Raw genomic sequence first — 18,253 nt, forward strand, 5'->3', positions numbered from 1 at the left:
ATGAGGGCAAAATTTGTGCCTTTTCAGTGTAAGAAAGGTAGTTGTAAGTCTGGTATGTGTAAACGTAGAAGAATGCAAATATTGTGCAACTCAAAGGTGTCACATGTTTCTGTCTTGTAGCAATAATAAAAAAAAATACTTGTTTCAAAAATCGTATGAAAATGAAGTGTTGCATGCAATCTGTAAATAATGCATCTCCTATTGCATTTGCTTATTGTTCTTTATTTTTTAATAATTGCAATCGTGAATATATATTCTGCTTTCTTATTATGTTAAATTTTGCACAAGTTAAAACCATGTTCAGCAATATTTTGTACCAGGTACTTTTTTACATGTTATAACTTGTATTTTGGCTTTGTGCAAATTACAACATGAACAATATGTTTGTACATGTTATAACCTGTACAAAATTGCAACTTGTACACGACATATACAATTCATGTCCGATTTGTAAATTATAATCCTGGTACCTTTGTTAACTATTGTAATCATAGCAAATCTCCATATTTCTGATTTTCACGATCTTCTATACGTTTCAGATGTCTCTTGATGTAAGAAAACACATACATGTACATGTAAGACTACAGCTACATGTTTTACAAAAATAAACTTTAACAATATGACTATTTTGCTATAAGAGAGCTGAATGTTTGACCTATTTTCGTAGATGTAAATACAAGATTTTTTTCCATATTGTCCAACCTTGAGCCATTAACATGTATATGTAATTAGGTTCATTTGTGATTTCAAAGAGGAATATCAGGTGAATACGCAAACCGTAGCCAATTGTTAAAATAATCTTATCTTATAACAAAACTTAGATGTACCGTTTACCATGATTTTGTTCAAAATTTGGAGCAAATAAAAGTGGGTTGATTAGTGAATTCCTTTACTTTTATGTGCCCGTTAGCTTGTTTTATTCATCTCTTCATATATATTATAAAAGGTATAAGTATATGTGTAACTTATAAACTTGACCAATTAACATCTTTAAATAAGGCAGACCGTACGCGTACAGCTCGACCGTATGCGTATTTGAAAATACGCATATGGTCTGGAACATAACCATCGTGGAGAAATCATAAACCATTGTAAACATAACATACGTGTTACACCACCCTCTTTAAAATATAAGAAGTCATATTACATGTATACTGTTTATTGACTTTCGCCAATATCTTCATCGCGAAAGAAGACATATAGACGTACATTTGAACGGAAAACGATTCCGCGCATTTTTAACTGCATGAATTGACGATAAAACTTACGAGATGAAGGGAAGCTGAAATTAATTGTTAATTGAATTCGCACTTCTAATATCATTCTTTGAACTAGTCCCTTTAAACTAATGTCCATCATATAGGCGATAAAAGATTAACTGTAACATAACACAAACAGTAGTCTGCATCATATTCAACATAGTTATCAAAGGTTATTTGCAATTTATGCACATGCTTAATAGCACCATCGATGAATATTGATACATGTAACTACGAAATTATGTGTTTAGAAAAGTATACTTTCGAGTTTGCGCTATTTTACTATTTGTTATTTCTTGTTGTGATTTGCTTTAAGATTTTTTGACGTATTTTTTCTAATGAAAAAAAAAAGGAATATCCATATCTTTAATATTTCGTTCTTTCATATGAACTGTCGCAGTTACATAGTTGAATAATATGTATTGTACCATGATTGCTGTTTTAAGATTATACTCCCTATAAACAAAGTTTCCAGTTATAATTGGCAGAAATCAATCAGTTCGTGCGTCCGTCCGTCTGTGAACTATCACCTGAATGTTTCATAAAGTAAAACGAATAGAAAGATCCTGTGGAGACTTTACACACTTGTACAGTACTGCTGCATACATGTACCACGTATATTTGCTCTATCCATCATGTTCAACGGGAGATAATCGTGTTATTATTATGATACATGTACTTCTATATCCTTATATAAACTAACTATAATTGGAGTATGATTGTGTTCTTATTGTGTTCTCTCATCACATAGTCCCAGGTTAGGAAGAGGATTGAGCTCTAACAAACATGCTTAACCTCTCCACTATCTCTTGCTGATGTGTACACGTACGTATTTCACTATTTATCAAATGTACATATGAATTAAGGAGGCACTGTCCATGCATTCAAATATAAATAGGTGAAAGTTTTAAGAAGAGTACACTTTTACTTGTTTTTAATGTTAAAATATCACAGACGAAAATCTCTTTTAAGAAACAGCTTTTTTGTTTAAAGTTTGAACAAAAAAGCTGTTTCGTTGTTGCGTATTTTGTGTAATGCTTAAAAACATGTTAAACTAGTATACTCTTTCTCTTGCTGGTGTGTACACGTATGGAAGGATTTGTCCACTGTCCTTAGGAATTTAGGAGGCACTGTACATGCATTCAAATACAGATTTATTATGTACATGTACCTTGAATTAAATTGATTTTTGAACTATGCATTTACGCCTGAGCGATTCAGAATTTTTCGTTGCTGCTTAAGAGTTGGAAAAGAGTTATAAACAACCAACGTGGTACTCATTCTGCTTTAGAAGACACTGTGAGATACTTATTCGGACCATGCATTTTTACATTTAGAACTGAATGTATTTAACACCATGCGAAACCCAGGCAAATGCTCAGATGCTATGGAAGATACAGAACGTCGTGTTAAATACTAATGGAAAGATCAAATTAAAGAACAGTGTACTGAGTGTATTCGTATCAATATGGACAATATCATTCGTTTACAGAATCGTATAAACTTTGAAAATCAAAATTCTTTTGATAAATCGCTGAGCAATTTTACATGTATGATAGAGGACATTATGTCGCCTTTCTTTAAAACGATGCCTTATGTTAACAATAAGCCGTATAAACCAGATAATTATTTCGACAAACCTTGGTTCAACACACGATGCAAGGAACTTTATCGATGTTATATCGATTATCTACATGTTTTCAATCGTTCAAAATCAATTGTAAACCATACAAACTTAACTTGTGCAAAGAGGGAATATAAAGTTATGGAACGTCGTCTTAAGCGAGAATACCAACGTATAGAGGGTAATGCAATGGACTTTTTAAAATATATAAACCCAAAACTGGTTTATTCTAAATTTAGGAAAAGGACCGAAAAGAAAAATAATGTACCGTTACAATCTTTCTTTGAACACTTTAAAAAACTGTCGTCTGTTAATATAGACAATGCATGTGACGAAGATTTATTTAATAACACTGATGGTGATTGTGTATATCCTGAACTTGATGAAGTGATTACAGAGGAGGAGATTTTAAAAGCCATTCGCAATTTAAAGCGCAATAAAAGTCATGGGGTAGACGGTATATTGAATGAATATTTTATAGAGTATAAAGATGTGTTTATGCCAACATTAGTCAAGGTTTTCAATGGTATTTTACAGTCCGGTATATTTTCTACTAGCTGGGCCATTGCTATACTTGTGCCTATTTTCAAGAAAGGAAACGAAGACGATCCAAATAACTATACAGGTATAAGTCTTGTAAGTAATTTCGCAAAATTATTTACTTCCGTATTAAATCAACGTTTGATGAACTGGTCCGATTCTTTTGATGTCATTACTGACGCCCAGTTCGGCTTTCGCCCAGGTTATGGAACTGTAGATGCAATTTTTGCCCTAATTTCTGTAATTTTTAAGTCCCTATCAGCAAACAAACGTCTTTATTGTTGTTTTGTTGATTACACAAAAGCATTCGATACTGTTCAAAGGCTAATGCTATGGTATAAATTATCACAAATTGGTATTCAAGGTAAACTTTTAACTGTAATTAAATCTATATATACTAATGTGTCTACTTGTGTATGTGTTGATGGTTTTAATTCTGAATATTTTACCAATGAATTGGGCTTGATGCAGGGAGAGGTGTTATCTCCCATACTTTTTTCATTATATGTTAACGACTGTGAAATGGCTTTCATGAATAGTAATGCCATACCATATGAGATGAAAGAATTGAATTTATTTTTACTTGTGTATGCTGATGATATGGTTATTTTCTCAGAATCTGTTTTGGGGTTACAAAATATGCTTGATACATTATATGAGTATACATCAAAATGGTCTTTGAGTGTTAATATTGAAAAAACTAAAATTGTTGTATTTAGGAAAGGTGGAAGAGTTCATGTTGATGAGAAATGGTATTATGATAATAAGGAAATTGAAGTTGTTGATAATTTTACTTACCTTGGTGTACTTTTAAATTTTAATGGCAAATATAATATGTTACAACAGAAATTGTCAGAACAAGGTAGAAAAGCAATGTTTGCTTTAAGAAGAAATGTGAAAAGTATGTGTTTAAACTATGTGTCTTTGTTATCACTGTTTGATACCTATATAAATTCTTTATTGAGTTATGCAAGCGAAATATGGGGTGCACATAAACCCCCTGCAATAGAGAGAGTCCACATGAACTATTGTAAAAATATACTTGGTGTTAAGTTGTCTACTAACAATGTAATGATATATCAAGAACTAGGTAGATTGCCTCTTATTTTCGCAAGAAAATGTAAGATTTTCAAATATTGGTTTAAATTGCTAAATACTTCAAACTGTATATTGAAAAATTGTTATAACTACTTATATTGTGAATTAGAGAGATGTCCAAATAATAAGTGTAACTGGCTGTATTTTATAAAGAACGAACTTCTTCTTATTGGTTTAGGTGATGTATGGTATAGCCAAAACCTTATTTGTGACTTACCTGATGTATATTTTGCTGTCATAAAGCAACGTTTGTACGATTGTCTAAAACAAGAACTTGATGCTCAGTTGTATATGTCTCCAAAATGTTCTAATTATAAATATATGTTAGATAATTTTTGTCTGCAATTTTATTTATGCAAACAAATTCCAAATGTTTACAAAAAATGTATTACAAAAATAAGATTAAGTAGCCACAACTTAGATATAGAAAATGGAAGATTTTATGGTATAGCACGAAATAATAGAATATGTACTTTTTGTAAAAATGATATAGAGGATGAGTTTCATTTCATCCTCAAATGTCCACGTTTTCAAGGTTTTAGAACAATTTATATTAAGCCATTTTATTGGAAAAAACCGTCGATGTACAAATTTATTAAACTGATGAGTACTAATAATGTAAAAGAATTGTGTAATTTAGGTAAATTTATATTTAGATCTTTTAAGCTTAGATCCGATATGTTAAAATAATGTTTGTTTATTTTACAACACCTTCTGCTGTCACATAGTCTGTGTTTATGTATGTATTATATGTATTATTGATGTTGATATAATTGTATACCTATAGTTTATATAGACTTTGGTAATAAAGATAGACTATATACTTTTAAAATTATCATAGCAACAAAAATCGTATTATAAAGTCGCTAACTTAGAAACATTGCTGTCTTACATTTTCTGATATCGAGATGTTTTTTTTCAACTTTTCTTCGAATTTGGTGTCAGAATAAAGATTAAGGAGTTGCATTACGATATTTTATCACATATTTGTTACGAATACGTTGGGTTTTGAATATATTATAACCTTTAAAATTGCCCGGGGCAAAACAGAGTATATTGGTTATTTTGCCCTGATTCCAAATGACGTGATGTCATTGCGTCCTTATAATGACTTTTAATTGGTTTGTAATATTAAAAAAAAAAAGATTATACCTAGTATGTTCCATTAAATTGTTGTAATTAAACTTTTTTCCCTTTTAATGCAAAAATTAAATATGCGATCAATAGATTATAATTTGTCTTTTCCATGTTGGCCCTGGTATTATCCCTCGATCCATATCGACCCTGAGCTAAAGCCTCAAGCCCGATATGGGAGTCTCGGGATGATACCAGGGCCAATACGGAAAAGGACATGTAATAATCTATACATATCTATTTTAATTCGTTTGTTTCATGCTGCATACAGTTTATTTTTTTATTCCGGACAGGTGTATCGCCAAAAGATCTGCCAGGAATTTAATATGTTACTTTCTTATAATAATCAATAAATAGCATCTGAGATCATATAGTTTATATGATCTCAGATCCTATTTATTGATTATTGTTACTTTCTTATAATAATCAATAAATAGCATCTGAGATCATATAGTTTATATGATCTCAGATGCTATTTATTGATTATTATAAGAAAGTAACATATTGAAATTCCTGGCAGATACCTGGTATTCATTTTTAACGAAAAATAAACTTCACGACTTTAAACGGAAAGGCTGTTTTTGTACCATTTCATGTTTAATGCTCTAATAACTTTTAAACATGTTTGACCTCCAAATATTTTGTATCGAATTTATATATATCGAGTTGGACCCGTATCATATGGCATTGTTTAGTGGAATCGGAACCATCTTAAACGTGTGGTTGAAACTGATTTTTTTTCTGTTACTGTTGAACTGGAATAATTTTATTTTCTAAATAAAATGATCAAATTTGAATTAACGATTTTTTTCAGTACTGCGCCTGTTCTAAACAAATTTGGAAATAAATCAGCAAAAGTAAATCCTATTTAGTATTTTAACCTTTATACTACATGTACATGTAAGCATATACCGAATCAATACACCATACATGCAATCCTCTAATTTACTATTACATGTAACAACGTATGGACCATAAACAATTGGGCTTTAAAAGACAAATTCAAGACAATTCCTTATACAGACAGTTTGTAACTGCGACAATTAAAAGACGTATAAGGTATGTCTATGTATTGTTGATGATTTTTTTTTATAACAGGGGATCATTGTTGTGTTTACAGTAATTTTAATGTTATGCATTTCTTGTTTATTAGTGACATTGCTGTGATAGCTTTTTCGTTATTGGTTATATTTATATTACTTCACCTACATCGTAGGTCGATAGCGACATGCCAAAACAAAAACAGATAAGACGTATTCTATAACATTGGTAAACCAATAGTCAGGAGCCTGTGATTCAGAGGTTTGAGTTTGTTGCTGTATATCACATTTGTTTTTCGTTCATTGTTTTATAAGTAAATCAGGTTTTTATTTTCCTACTTTAACATGTGTCATTTCGACGCTTGGATTACATTATTGAAGCTGGCTATGAGGTTTTGGTTTGTCACCTTATTGAAAACTCTACGGTGATCATTATAGTTGGTAACTTTTATTATATTTGGTCACTGGTGGAGATTTGATTTGTCTCATTGGTAATCATACCAGGATATCTCCATATTTTGAATTTTTATATAATTTGAATTATTTACGATAAAATATACATTGTACATGTACAAAATGTACCAATGCTGTTGCATCCAAATCGTCACCAGTCTAATGTTATGGTCCTCCATGCTTCACAAAAAGCATATGAAAAACACAAATAAAATTGAAACAATTTCAATTAATTGTAAAACAGTTTCTTTTGAAATTTATTTATAAGTTAAATGTGTAAATGTGTGCATTTTATTGTAGAAGCAAACATGTTCTTGTCATACTTGGCATTTATCACAGCAACATTAACAGTGTTTGTCCAGTGTCATGATTGTAAAGATTATGACCTATCAGCCTCTGACCAGTCTTTGGTAGATATGATGAAACATTACCTCCATACCTCTAGGAAAGAGGAATGCCCTCCTGGAGTAAAGCCATCTACATCAGGTATGCATTATTAAATGTACATAATCGAGCATGCAGTCTCTTGAATTCATTAAACTGCATGTCCTGTTTCTTATAAGGCTAAGAAATGTCAGATCTTCTATCAACACCGAATTTTTCATAAAAAAAATAGATCAATTAAATATCATGACTAAATACGACACTTGACGATGTTTCTTTTTGAAAGGCCCTTCTTTTACTTTTTAATATTGATCGTTCTTTCTTTGAACCTTTTAACCTCGGTACGGAACATACATGTAACTCACATTATAATGCTCTCTATCCACTATTTTTTTTTCAGTGGGCGAAGAAAGGTACTGGATTATTTGGCTTTAAATTGTTGTAGACGACGAACTAACAGAACTATGCAAAGAAAAATTCTAGATGTAATTGATAATGCATTTTGCAAATCAACACATTAAAATATCACTATTTATTCACACAGGCGTGACATATGTACGTTGGGGAAAGAAAGAATGCCCGAAAGGAGTTGATATGGTATATACAGGTAAACAAAGACGTATTATATATTTAAAACGGTTTGCTTATCAGAATAGGAAGATATGGTATGACAGTCAATGAGAAAACTCTCCATCCAAGTCACAATTTGTAAAAGTAAACAACTATAGGTCAAAGGTCGGTCTTCAACATGGAGCCTTTGGCTTACACCGTACAGCAGGCTATTATAAAGTGCCCCAAAAATGACTTTTGTTAACCCATTCAAACAGGAAAACAAACATAATCTACATAAAATAAACGTTAAACACGTATGAACCACATTTAATTAAACAATCGATAACCACTGAACATCTACATGTCTACTTCTTTGTCCTATCATTGACAAATGTAGACTACCCACGACATCAATACTAAATATGTTCACTAGCCATCATTCATGCTGTGTGTGAGACCTAAGAAAAAATAACATTTTGTAACACAAACTGTGGGGACAATATGTTATTGCGTCACAATGTTCTGCCAGGAGGTTTCAGGTGGAAATCAGGCCAAGATTTCAGCCATAAATATATATCAATAACATTGGAACCAAATAGGTGACCGCAAAAATCAGGAAAGCTACGATCGGGACCAACCGTGATCTTAAACAAATATCCCATCAGCTCAGCACTACACTGCTTGTTAGTTAAGATAATAAAAAAAAACTCAATTGTAATATGTTGGGAATTTGAAGAAAACACAATAGATATATCTTGCAAGGAAGTAAAAAACTGAATTTGGAACATATTTTTTTTGGATTGTTTTAAAATGATAGTAATTCTTCATCTGCTTACTAGAGTCTTAAAATATATATCATATCGTCTCATTGAATATAATTGTTTTTTTAGAAGAAACCCCTTTGCATTAATTTAGAGATCTTAGGTCTTCAACAATAATAGACACATTTCATAGTAGTATGGCGCTTTACGGTAAAATGTACACTTTCATGTATCAATGTTATATACTGTAATCTATGTCATTCGCCGTATAATGCCAAACAATCATGCTTATGTTTTTTTTAACTGTACCAAAACTTAACTTTTTTAAAACTCAAAAATACCAATCCTTATCAGAAACGGTAAATTGTTTTCCAGGACAAGTCGGAGGAAATGATTATGCGAACAAAGGAGGAGGTGTCAATAATTTATGCCTACCAAACGATCCAGAAAATGGCAAACCCTTGTCAGGAGCTGATAACTCCCAGTTATTTGGTACCGAATATGAGACTACGTCCAAATTAAAGCCATCAGGAATGAGAGATATGTATCAAATGGAAGTACCATGTGCAGTATGCCATCAAAGAAAGAAATCGGTTCTACTAATGATACCAGGTATCAAATAAGTTTATCATTTATTTAGCAGTTTGAGAAAAAATACTGTTTTGTCATTAGAATTGTTTTGTATCATATATTATAATGTGAATTTTGATCTACTTTGTGTGTGCTGTGTACATGCATTATATTTTTTCTGTCCTCCTTTCTATAATTAGATTTGACTCTTTTATTATCAGAAAAAAAATCAGCGTTCAAAGACATATAACATATACTCCTGATATTAAACTTTCAAATGCAATAGACAAATCGTATCCTTAATATGACTGAGATAAAAAAAAAAAAAAAAACGATTTTATAACAAATTAAAAACAGGCGGACAACAGCAGCAGTACATAAATGAATAAAAGGCATCACACATGCACATTCCAAAGAAACTTGAAACCAGACTGTTCATAAGTTTGCAACCCTGCTTCTACCATAAATGATTTCGTTTAAAAAGAAAAAAAAAGAAAAATATCATCAACGGTAAAAGCTATTGAAATTGTAGTTACTTCATACATGTAGATCGGCAAAGAAGACAACACAGTCATAAAATAACAATAAGTATTTGTCGATGAGTGTTTTCAGCAGCAGAAACTTAATAGACTTCCGTTTCAGAAGACTAAAAGATGGCGAATAAGGTAACCGATGGTTTATGTAACTGAACAAAATAATTTGACCAAACATACGTTTAAGTTCTATTCATAGAAATGTGTCTAAAATCAGTTGAAGAAATATATAATTGTTACTAACTTAAAAGAACAACATTGTTTTCAATCATAGGCAGAAAAACATGCTATAAGGGCTGGACATCAGAATATAGTGGTTATCTTCTATCGGGTCATAAGACTACCAGTAGTAAGGACTATGCTTGTGTGGACGAGAATGCCGAACCGCTCGACAATAAATCTAGCAACGAAAATGGGGCTTTATTTTATGCAATTAGTACCAAATGTGGCAGTTTGAGGTGTCCTCCATACAAGGATGCAGTAGAGGTGCAATGCGTTGTTTGTACAAAATAAATTATTAGAGTAGGAAAAGCTACTATACATGCATTCATGATTGTTTTTTTATGAAAAAAAAAAGAATTCTGTCTACACATCTCTATTTCACACCTAATTGTTTTGGTGCTGAATTTAACATGTTTACCGAATTGAGCATATATACATGTACCCTTCCAGGGAACCTGGGATCGCCCCCAGTTTTTATTGGGTACGTGTTGCTAATGTTTTCGTTTTATATACTGTTTTTAAAACTGCTGTTTGTCTTTAATACGTGATTTTCTTTTTTGATATTGCGTTGTCAGTTTGTTTTCTACTTGTTAGTTTGAAAGTCCCTTTGTTATCATCGCCATTCTCTTGATACAAAAAGAACAAAACAAATAGTTCCTCTTCATGGCTTTTATTTTTTTACTCGTGTATACTTTATGTACGTTGTTTCGAGTGATTTATCATCTCTGGCTCTTTAAAGTGGTGTAAGCTAGGTTTTCACAAGCATGTTCATTTGACTTTTGAAAGTTGAATTTTAAGCATTAAAAATCTCTTAACACTCAATCACCTTTTGAAAAAAAACCCACACCAAAGTAATACATTAAGAACTTCATTCGTCCGAAGACCTTACCTGAATTTACGTCCGTTAGGAACGCCCGAAACCGAATATTTGAAAGCCAAGGATGTTTAAGTACAGGTACAGTTGAAAGGTACATGAAAAAAGGGACTTTATAAAAAATACAAACAATGTATACAAGATAAAAAAAAATAAAACTTTATCTAATAGGGAGTAAGAAAGAACAGCCCTATACACGGCAAACCACCCTGACTTCTGGTTTCTTTTATGACCATATTTGTCCTATTAAAAGCGAAATAATCCATGGAAGTCATAGATTTGGCTAACGTTCAGGATAAAATTCGAATATCACGACCCAGGCCATGTGGTAATTTCAAACAAAACTATTGCTTCCATGAATTATTTCTTAATAAATGATGCCATCAATCAAAAGTATGCCATCAACAGTCAAAGGCGTATATTAACTTGCTCAGTCGCTCCGTAATATATCGGCTATGAGACGAGAGCAGGCATTATCAGCGACGTTACAAAGTCTGAAGAGAAGTATTTTGCGACGTCCCATTTTTTGAGGAGACGGTATCAAGCTTGCTTTCATAAAAAATACCAGTAATAGAATGATAAACAAATAATCGTGTTTTCTTCGTATATATATATATATATCCACAAGCTATATAAAGAGTTTAAACCTTAAGGTCTTTTTTTAAATTCATTTTTAAATCTAAAAACTGACAATTTAATACATGTTAAATTAAGTCATGTCTGAACCGATGTACTATTTACCTAGCTATTGATATAACCCTCGCGGACTGATATAGCTGCCCTCTCTCGTAAAAAACGGGTTACATTGTGGCTCGCGGCTGAAATTTATCATATCAATGTGTAGAAAAACACGATAATCTATACTTATCTTGAACTTCTACATCGTCTTCTACGTCAAAAACGATGCAACATCAAAGTCTCCACAAATATTTCATTACATCCTAAGACGATGTTGATAATTAATATCACACTATGAAAATCAGCGAAACTACAACTAAATTTATGACGTGCAGTTAATGTAGAATAAAAGGTTTTAATGTTGCAATAACAAAATTAATCAGTCAATATTAAGAGGTTATCTCGACTATAAGAATACAGATTTAAAAACTAATAATTAAGAGTTTTAACTGATTCTGAAATGTACAGAACGAATTTTGATAATTTACCGATTGTTAAGGCTATTAGGTTTAATGTACTATGTAAGAAACGGTACGTAATGTCAGCATTTTTTAATTATTTTTCTTCTTGACACATTCCCCATTTTTTTTTTTTTTTTTTTTTGTCTTTAAAGAAAATTTAATGTCCGATTTGACCACGCATAAATTGTGGTTAAAAGATTAGAAGTTATGTAAAAGTAATGTTTACCAATTTGAAAGTAATTGCAAATAGTCATACTGACCATATCGAATGCGTTAAGTCAAAGTAAAAATAAACCCAGTTGTTGGCCATACTCACCAAACCCTCTCACTATTCATACCGGTTGTGAAACTAGCATTTTTTATCATATCGTGTTGCTTTATCAAAACAAACTCCTTAAAACTGGTTCGTAAATATAACCAGGGATGGGTTGGTTGTTCAGTAAGGGTCGTTTTATGGTTTGCTGCTTGCACGTTTGTAATGTCGGCGTATTTTTTTATCTCGAGTCTTGAAACTTCCCGTGTTTTGTTTTTTGATTGTACGAATATTGTGTCTATATCCTTTGCAGACACAAATGTAAATCTAAATCACTGCCAAAAAATGGAGGTTGACTGATACTTTTAACCACAATATATTTTTGAATCATGACCTATGTTATACATGGTAAATCTGCAATTGAGAAATACTTTACTGTGCTATTGGTCTTTACTTTCAACGAACTACTGATACCCATGTAATTACTAGAAACTAAGTTATGACATGCTAACGAACATGTTAAGTTGTTTGATCTGTCATGTTCAAAGGTGGGCAATTAAAACATGCATGTCTTATTGATAAACAAACATACTTTAAATTACAGATAGATTTAATTACTGATGATTTCAACGAAAATGTAGTAAGTTTACTGCAATTAAAAAAGCATTAGTGTAAGGACTAAGCACTTCTTGTCTATTCTAACCAACATTTAAGCACTGGAATATTCAAGGACATATGAAGTCTAACATAAAGGTCAAATTGATTTACGTATATTTTTGAATAGACATGTTTTTCTAAATATTGTTTTCATAAAATATTGTATCATACTTTATTTCAAATTATGTGCATGTTTACTTTCACTATCTCTACGTAGTAGTCTAGGCATCCCTCGTTTGTTATACGGGTCTATTTCATTGGTCCAGGTATGGATTTTGTTGCGCCAGACGTGCGTGTTGTCTACACAAATCTCATCAGTTGCGCTCGAATAAAAAAGTTTAAAAAGGAAATAAAGTTCGATGTTAAAGATCATTGAGGACCACAAAATTCCTAAAGTTTTGCCAAAAACAGCTTAAGTAATTAATTCCTGGGGTAGAATGACTTAATTAGTGTTTTGTTTTTAAATGTAAAGTTTGTAAACAAGATGTTGTTTACAAAAGACGTTAAAATTAGTCGGGATTCTTAGACTCAAACATTTGTTTTTAAGTACAATGCATTACTCGTATATATGAATTAACCAACAATACTTTTTGTAAATGAATCATGTAACAAACAGATATCGTGACAAGCCATTGTCACGTCTAAATCTTGTCGCAAAATAAAAAATCGGAGGCTCATATTGAACACGCATTACTAACTATAAAACTAAGTTTTATTAATATGCAACGCATTCAACCATATAATTCAGTACAATCATTTCAATTTTGCGTTTAGATATTTTCTCTCTGTGTTTCGAAGAATTTCATAAAATACCGTGCCTATGAATAGTTATATAAACCATATGGAAGATTGCTACTAAATAAAGATATTCAGCTTACATTTGGGAAGTTTAATGCTTGTTTCACTATGCCTTTATTCAATTATACTTGTTCTACGTATGTAATTTTGTTGTTTGTTTCTATTTGTTTCTTTTTAAAGTAAAACGTATCTATAGCAACAATCAATAATCGAAAATTTGTGACATTCATTAAAGAACAACTCATAGATATGGTCGTAGTATCGTAAAATTCCTAACCAACTTTAAAAATATTTCCAAAAGTTTGTTGGATTTTTTAAATCATTTACAAAATGGAGCAGGATATGTGCTCCCCCCTACTGAAGCACCATTTTGTTTCGGGTTGCATGTTGCTCGATTTTCAGTTTCCTGTGTTTCGATGTGTTTACAATGTAAATATAAATTATAACTGTATTAGTATATGTTTAAATGGTGGTTGGGTGATACTTTAAACCACAATATGTATTTGCATCATAACCGTCGTTAAACATGGACGTGTTAAATCTGATATTGATAAATACTTTACTGTGCTGTTGATCTTTACTTTCAATGATTTACTGCTACCCCTGTTATTGCCAGAAATTAAAACTACTAATATGATAACAAACGTGTAGTTGTTTGATGTTTCATGTTCGACAAGTAGGCAATAGGAACTCTGCCTTATTAATGAACAAACATGCTTTAAATTATAGATGGGATTCATGACTGATAACTTCAAGGAAAATGTGGTTAGTTTACTGCAATTAGAATAGCATTAGTTTATAGATATAGGAATATGTGGTATGAGTGCCAATGAGAGAACTCTGTATCCAAATAACGATTTATAAAAGTAAAACATTATAGGTCAAGGTACGGCCATCAACACGAAGCCTTGGCTCACACCGAACATGTTTAAGAACTACGCACTTATTTTCTTGATCTAAATCACCGACATTTAAACAATATCAACACTAGTTTACCAAAGGACCACTGAAGTCTAACATAAAGGTCAAATTTATTTACGGAAATTTTGGTAATATGATTCCTTATTTTTTCACTTTACTTTATTTCAAATGCAGTGTAAATGTACATTTCGGGGCCTTTCATATCTGACTATGCGGTATGGGCGTTGTTCATTGTTGAAGACTGTACGGTGACCGATAGCTGTTAATGTCTGTATCAATTGGTAGATCTTGGAAGAGTTATCGCATTGACAATCATACCACATCTTCTTTTTTTATATGTTTTACTTTCTATGTACCGACTTTCTTTGTAAAATGTGTGAGGATATCTACACACATCCCTTGGTGAGTAGTCTTGTTATCCCTCATTTGCTATACGGGTTATCCATTGTTTTGGTTACAAAGGTTTAAAAAAAAACCGTTAGTTTGGATTCTTATTAAAACATTGGCAGATAAGGGCATGCATTACTCGTAAGAATCAACCGTCGTTACCTTTTTAAAATGAATCTTGACACAAACAGATATCACGACATCCCTTTTTACCTCTGAATCTTGTCGCAAAATATATAAAAAAAGATTAGGAAGCTCAAATTGAACACTCATTACTTATTATGAAACTATATTTTATTAATATGCAACGCAATCACCAATATAATTCAATACAATCTCAATTTTGCTGTTTGATATTTTCCCTCTGCTTAGAAGAATGTCATTATATATCTTGCCTATCAAAAGTTATACAAACCATATGTAAGATTGTTCCTAAATAAAGATATTCAGACTACATTGGAGACGTTTAATGATTGTTTAACATGCTTTTATTAAATCATACTTGTTTTACGTATGTTAGTTTATTGTTTGTCTCGTTTTATTTGTTTAAAAGTAACGCGTTTTTAGAACCACAATCAATAATCAATAATTTGTAACATTCACTAAAGAACACATCATAGATAAGGTCGTATTACCGTCAAAATTTAAACCAACTTTTTAGCAAGTTTCCAAAAGAGTTTAGGCATTTTAACACATTTAAAAATGGAACAGGATATACTTACTCTTCCGGAGCACTATCTTTCGAGGTTCGTGTTGCTTAGTTTTTTTTATGGCTATTGCGTTGTCATTATATTTTTGACTAAATTGTTTCATATCTGATTTCAAATGTATTCCCTGATAGAGTTTTGAATAAGGAGCCAGTGTTTTGATGATGCCATAAGGTGGTTTTTTTAAACATAACTATGCTAACGTTAACGAGAAAAGACACATGTGTTTTTCAAGCTTATCTGCATCTTACATATTACATACAAATATACCCTCTTTGAAATTTGAAAACATTTTAAGAACGCAGTAGGAAATCATTTTCCATAATTTATATGTGTTTGTTGTTTAGCCTGTGCCACATATGTCTTCTCCTACAAACTTCTCACCAGTGATGATTGAATCTAAATAGTCAGAAGATACGGATAACAGGTGTATGACCACCTAATATCAAAATATGTTAAAACATACAAGGGACAGCTGGACTTGTCAAACTGTGATCCTCTTTAAATGGAAATAATTAGCTAACAAGAAATGTATCGCTCCATTTAGAATTATGAAAAGGCATCATTAAATTCTCTGCATCTGTTGAATAATATGCTATTAATTTGACGTTATCGTACCATAATTATGATTGAACGAACTGCAGTTTGCATGTGATTGTTTTTAAATGTATTATTATAAAATTCCTGTGAATTATATGAAATGTGAATTATATGAAACCAGAAACATCCTAGAACTATGAAGGTATTTAACATATATCAACAGTTGTCATATTTGATCGAATGGAGAATTTTATATATATATTTGTTGAGTTTGAAGGATTTATATTTCAACAGACAGTCGGTGCATGTATTCCAATGGGTACTAATTATGCAACCCTACTGGCCGATTTGTTTGTGTACTCGTATTAAGCAGAATTCATTCAGAACATTCTAATAGACAAAAAGAAAAAAAAAACACCTTGCGAAATTCTTTGATTTTACTTTCCGATATATTGATTTTATCATTGAATAACCCATATCTCAGCCAATACTTACATCTCATATATCCCAGTGAACTTGAAGTTAAGGATACTACTGAAACTAGAAGGACTGCTTTATACTTCGACCTTTTTCTCAATATTGACGCAAATGGACGACTTCACACGAAAATCTATGATAAAAAGTAAAAACACAAAAATACTGAACTCCGAGGGAAATTCAAAAAGGAAAGTCCCAAATCAAATGGCAAAATCAAAAGTTCAAAAACATCAAACGAATGGATAACAACTGTCATATTCCTGACTTGGTACAGGCATTTTCTTATGTAGAAAATGGTGGATTGAACCTGGTTTTATAGCTAGGTAAACCTCTCACTTGTATTACAGTCGCATCAAATTCCATCATATTGTCAAACAGGACGATTTCAACTTCCCAATTATAAATTTCCCATTTTTCAGCAGTAACATACCCTCTTGCCCTTCGTATGGTGTTAACATCTCAATTGATACGTTATTCTCGTGCTTGTTCACACTAAACGGACACTCAACGGACTTCATATACAGGAGTGTGCTCCTTACGAAGAAACTGCTCCAACAAAGTAATCAGGAGGACAGATTAAAATTGACACTCCGAAAATTTCACGGACACCATCACGAATTAGTTGATCCACACGATGTGTCTTTGTCCAAACTAGCTAAGGACATTTTTATCACATGTTAGATTGTGATTTGTCATAACGTCGTCTAATCTTTTAGTTACCGAACATGACTTATTATCGATTGTGGCTGTTTCGCTGATTGTGAATTCGCATTGCTATAAGACGTGTTACGGTAGTTTTCCATCCCAAATTCATGTATTTAGTTTTAATGTTATATTTGTAATTCTCGTCGGATTTGGTCAAAAGGCTTACGTCTTTTCTGTTATATTCATGTGTTATGGTAAAGAAAATTTATCACCGCATTCATTTAAAAGATTTGATTTTGTTCAACGTAATTCATACGATGCATCACGTTTGCAGTTTCATTCAGAATACCGGACATAAAATATAGTTAATTGTCTAATTCCTACCTCAGTTTGATATTGATGAATGTTGCAATTTTCATTGTTATTAGATGTAATATCAGTATTTAGTACACATATAGTCTTGAATCAATCCTAATTCTATCTTATTTTTGATAAATAGTTTTAGTCATTCAAATGTGACGTCATTTTTTGTCCATTGGGTACAATTTCAAATGTGACGTCACTTTTTGCGTTGAGGCCTTGACTAAATCGGGTGTCTATTTTTTGTATTGGTTTATGGTATGTATCCGGTTTGTTTAGTTTTTCTCCTGTAGTAAGATAATACTAAATAATAAGGATGTTCGTA

The 18,253-nt window shown here is 31.7% G+C and overlaps 1 protein-coding gene across 1 annotated transcript; it reads left to right on the forward strand.

Annotated features, from left to right (window-relative positions):
* Nucleotides 1–6,620: 6,620 nt before the first annotated feature.
* On the forward strand, nucleotides 6,621–10,461 carry LOC134684758 (short-chain collagen C4-like). Its single transcript, XM_063544064.1, has 5 exons — nucleotides 6,621–6,714; nucleotides 7,449–7,634; nucleotides 8,077–8,139; nucleotides 9,221–9,457; nucleotides 10,223–10,461. The coding sequence occupies exons 2-5, from the start codon at nucleotides 7,457–7,459 to the stop codon at nucleotides 10,459–10,461; spliced, it is 717 nt and encodes a 238-aa protein (XP_063400134.1). The 5' UTR covers nucleotides 6,621–6,714; nucleotides 7,449–7,456.
* The last annotated feature ends 7,792 nt before the right edge of the window (nucleotides 10,462–18,253 follow it).

The sequence above is a fragment of the Mytilus trossulus genome, chromosome 9 (genome assembly GCF_036588685.1).
Source record: "Mytilus trossulus isolate FHL-02 chromosome 9, PNRI_Mtr1.1.1.hap1, whole genome shotgun sequence".
In the NCBI taxonomy this organism is placed as follows: domain Eukaryota; kingdom Metazoa; phylum Mollusca; class Bivalvia; order Mytilida; family Mytilidae; genus Mytilus; species Mytilus trossulus.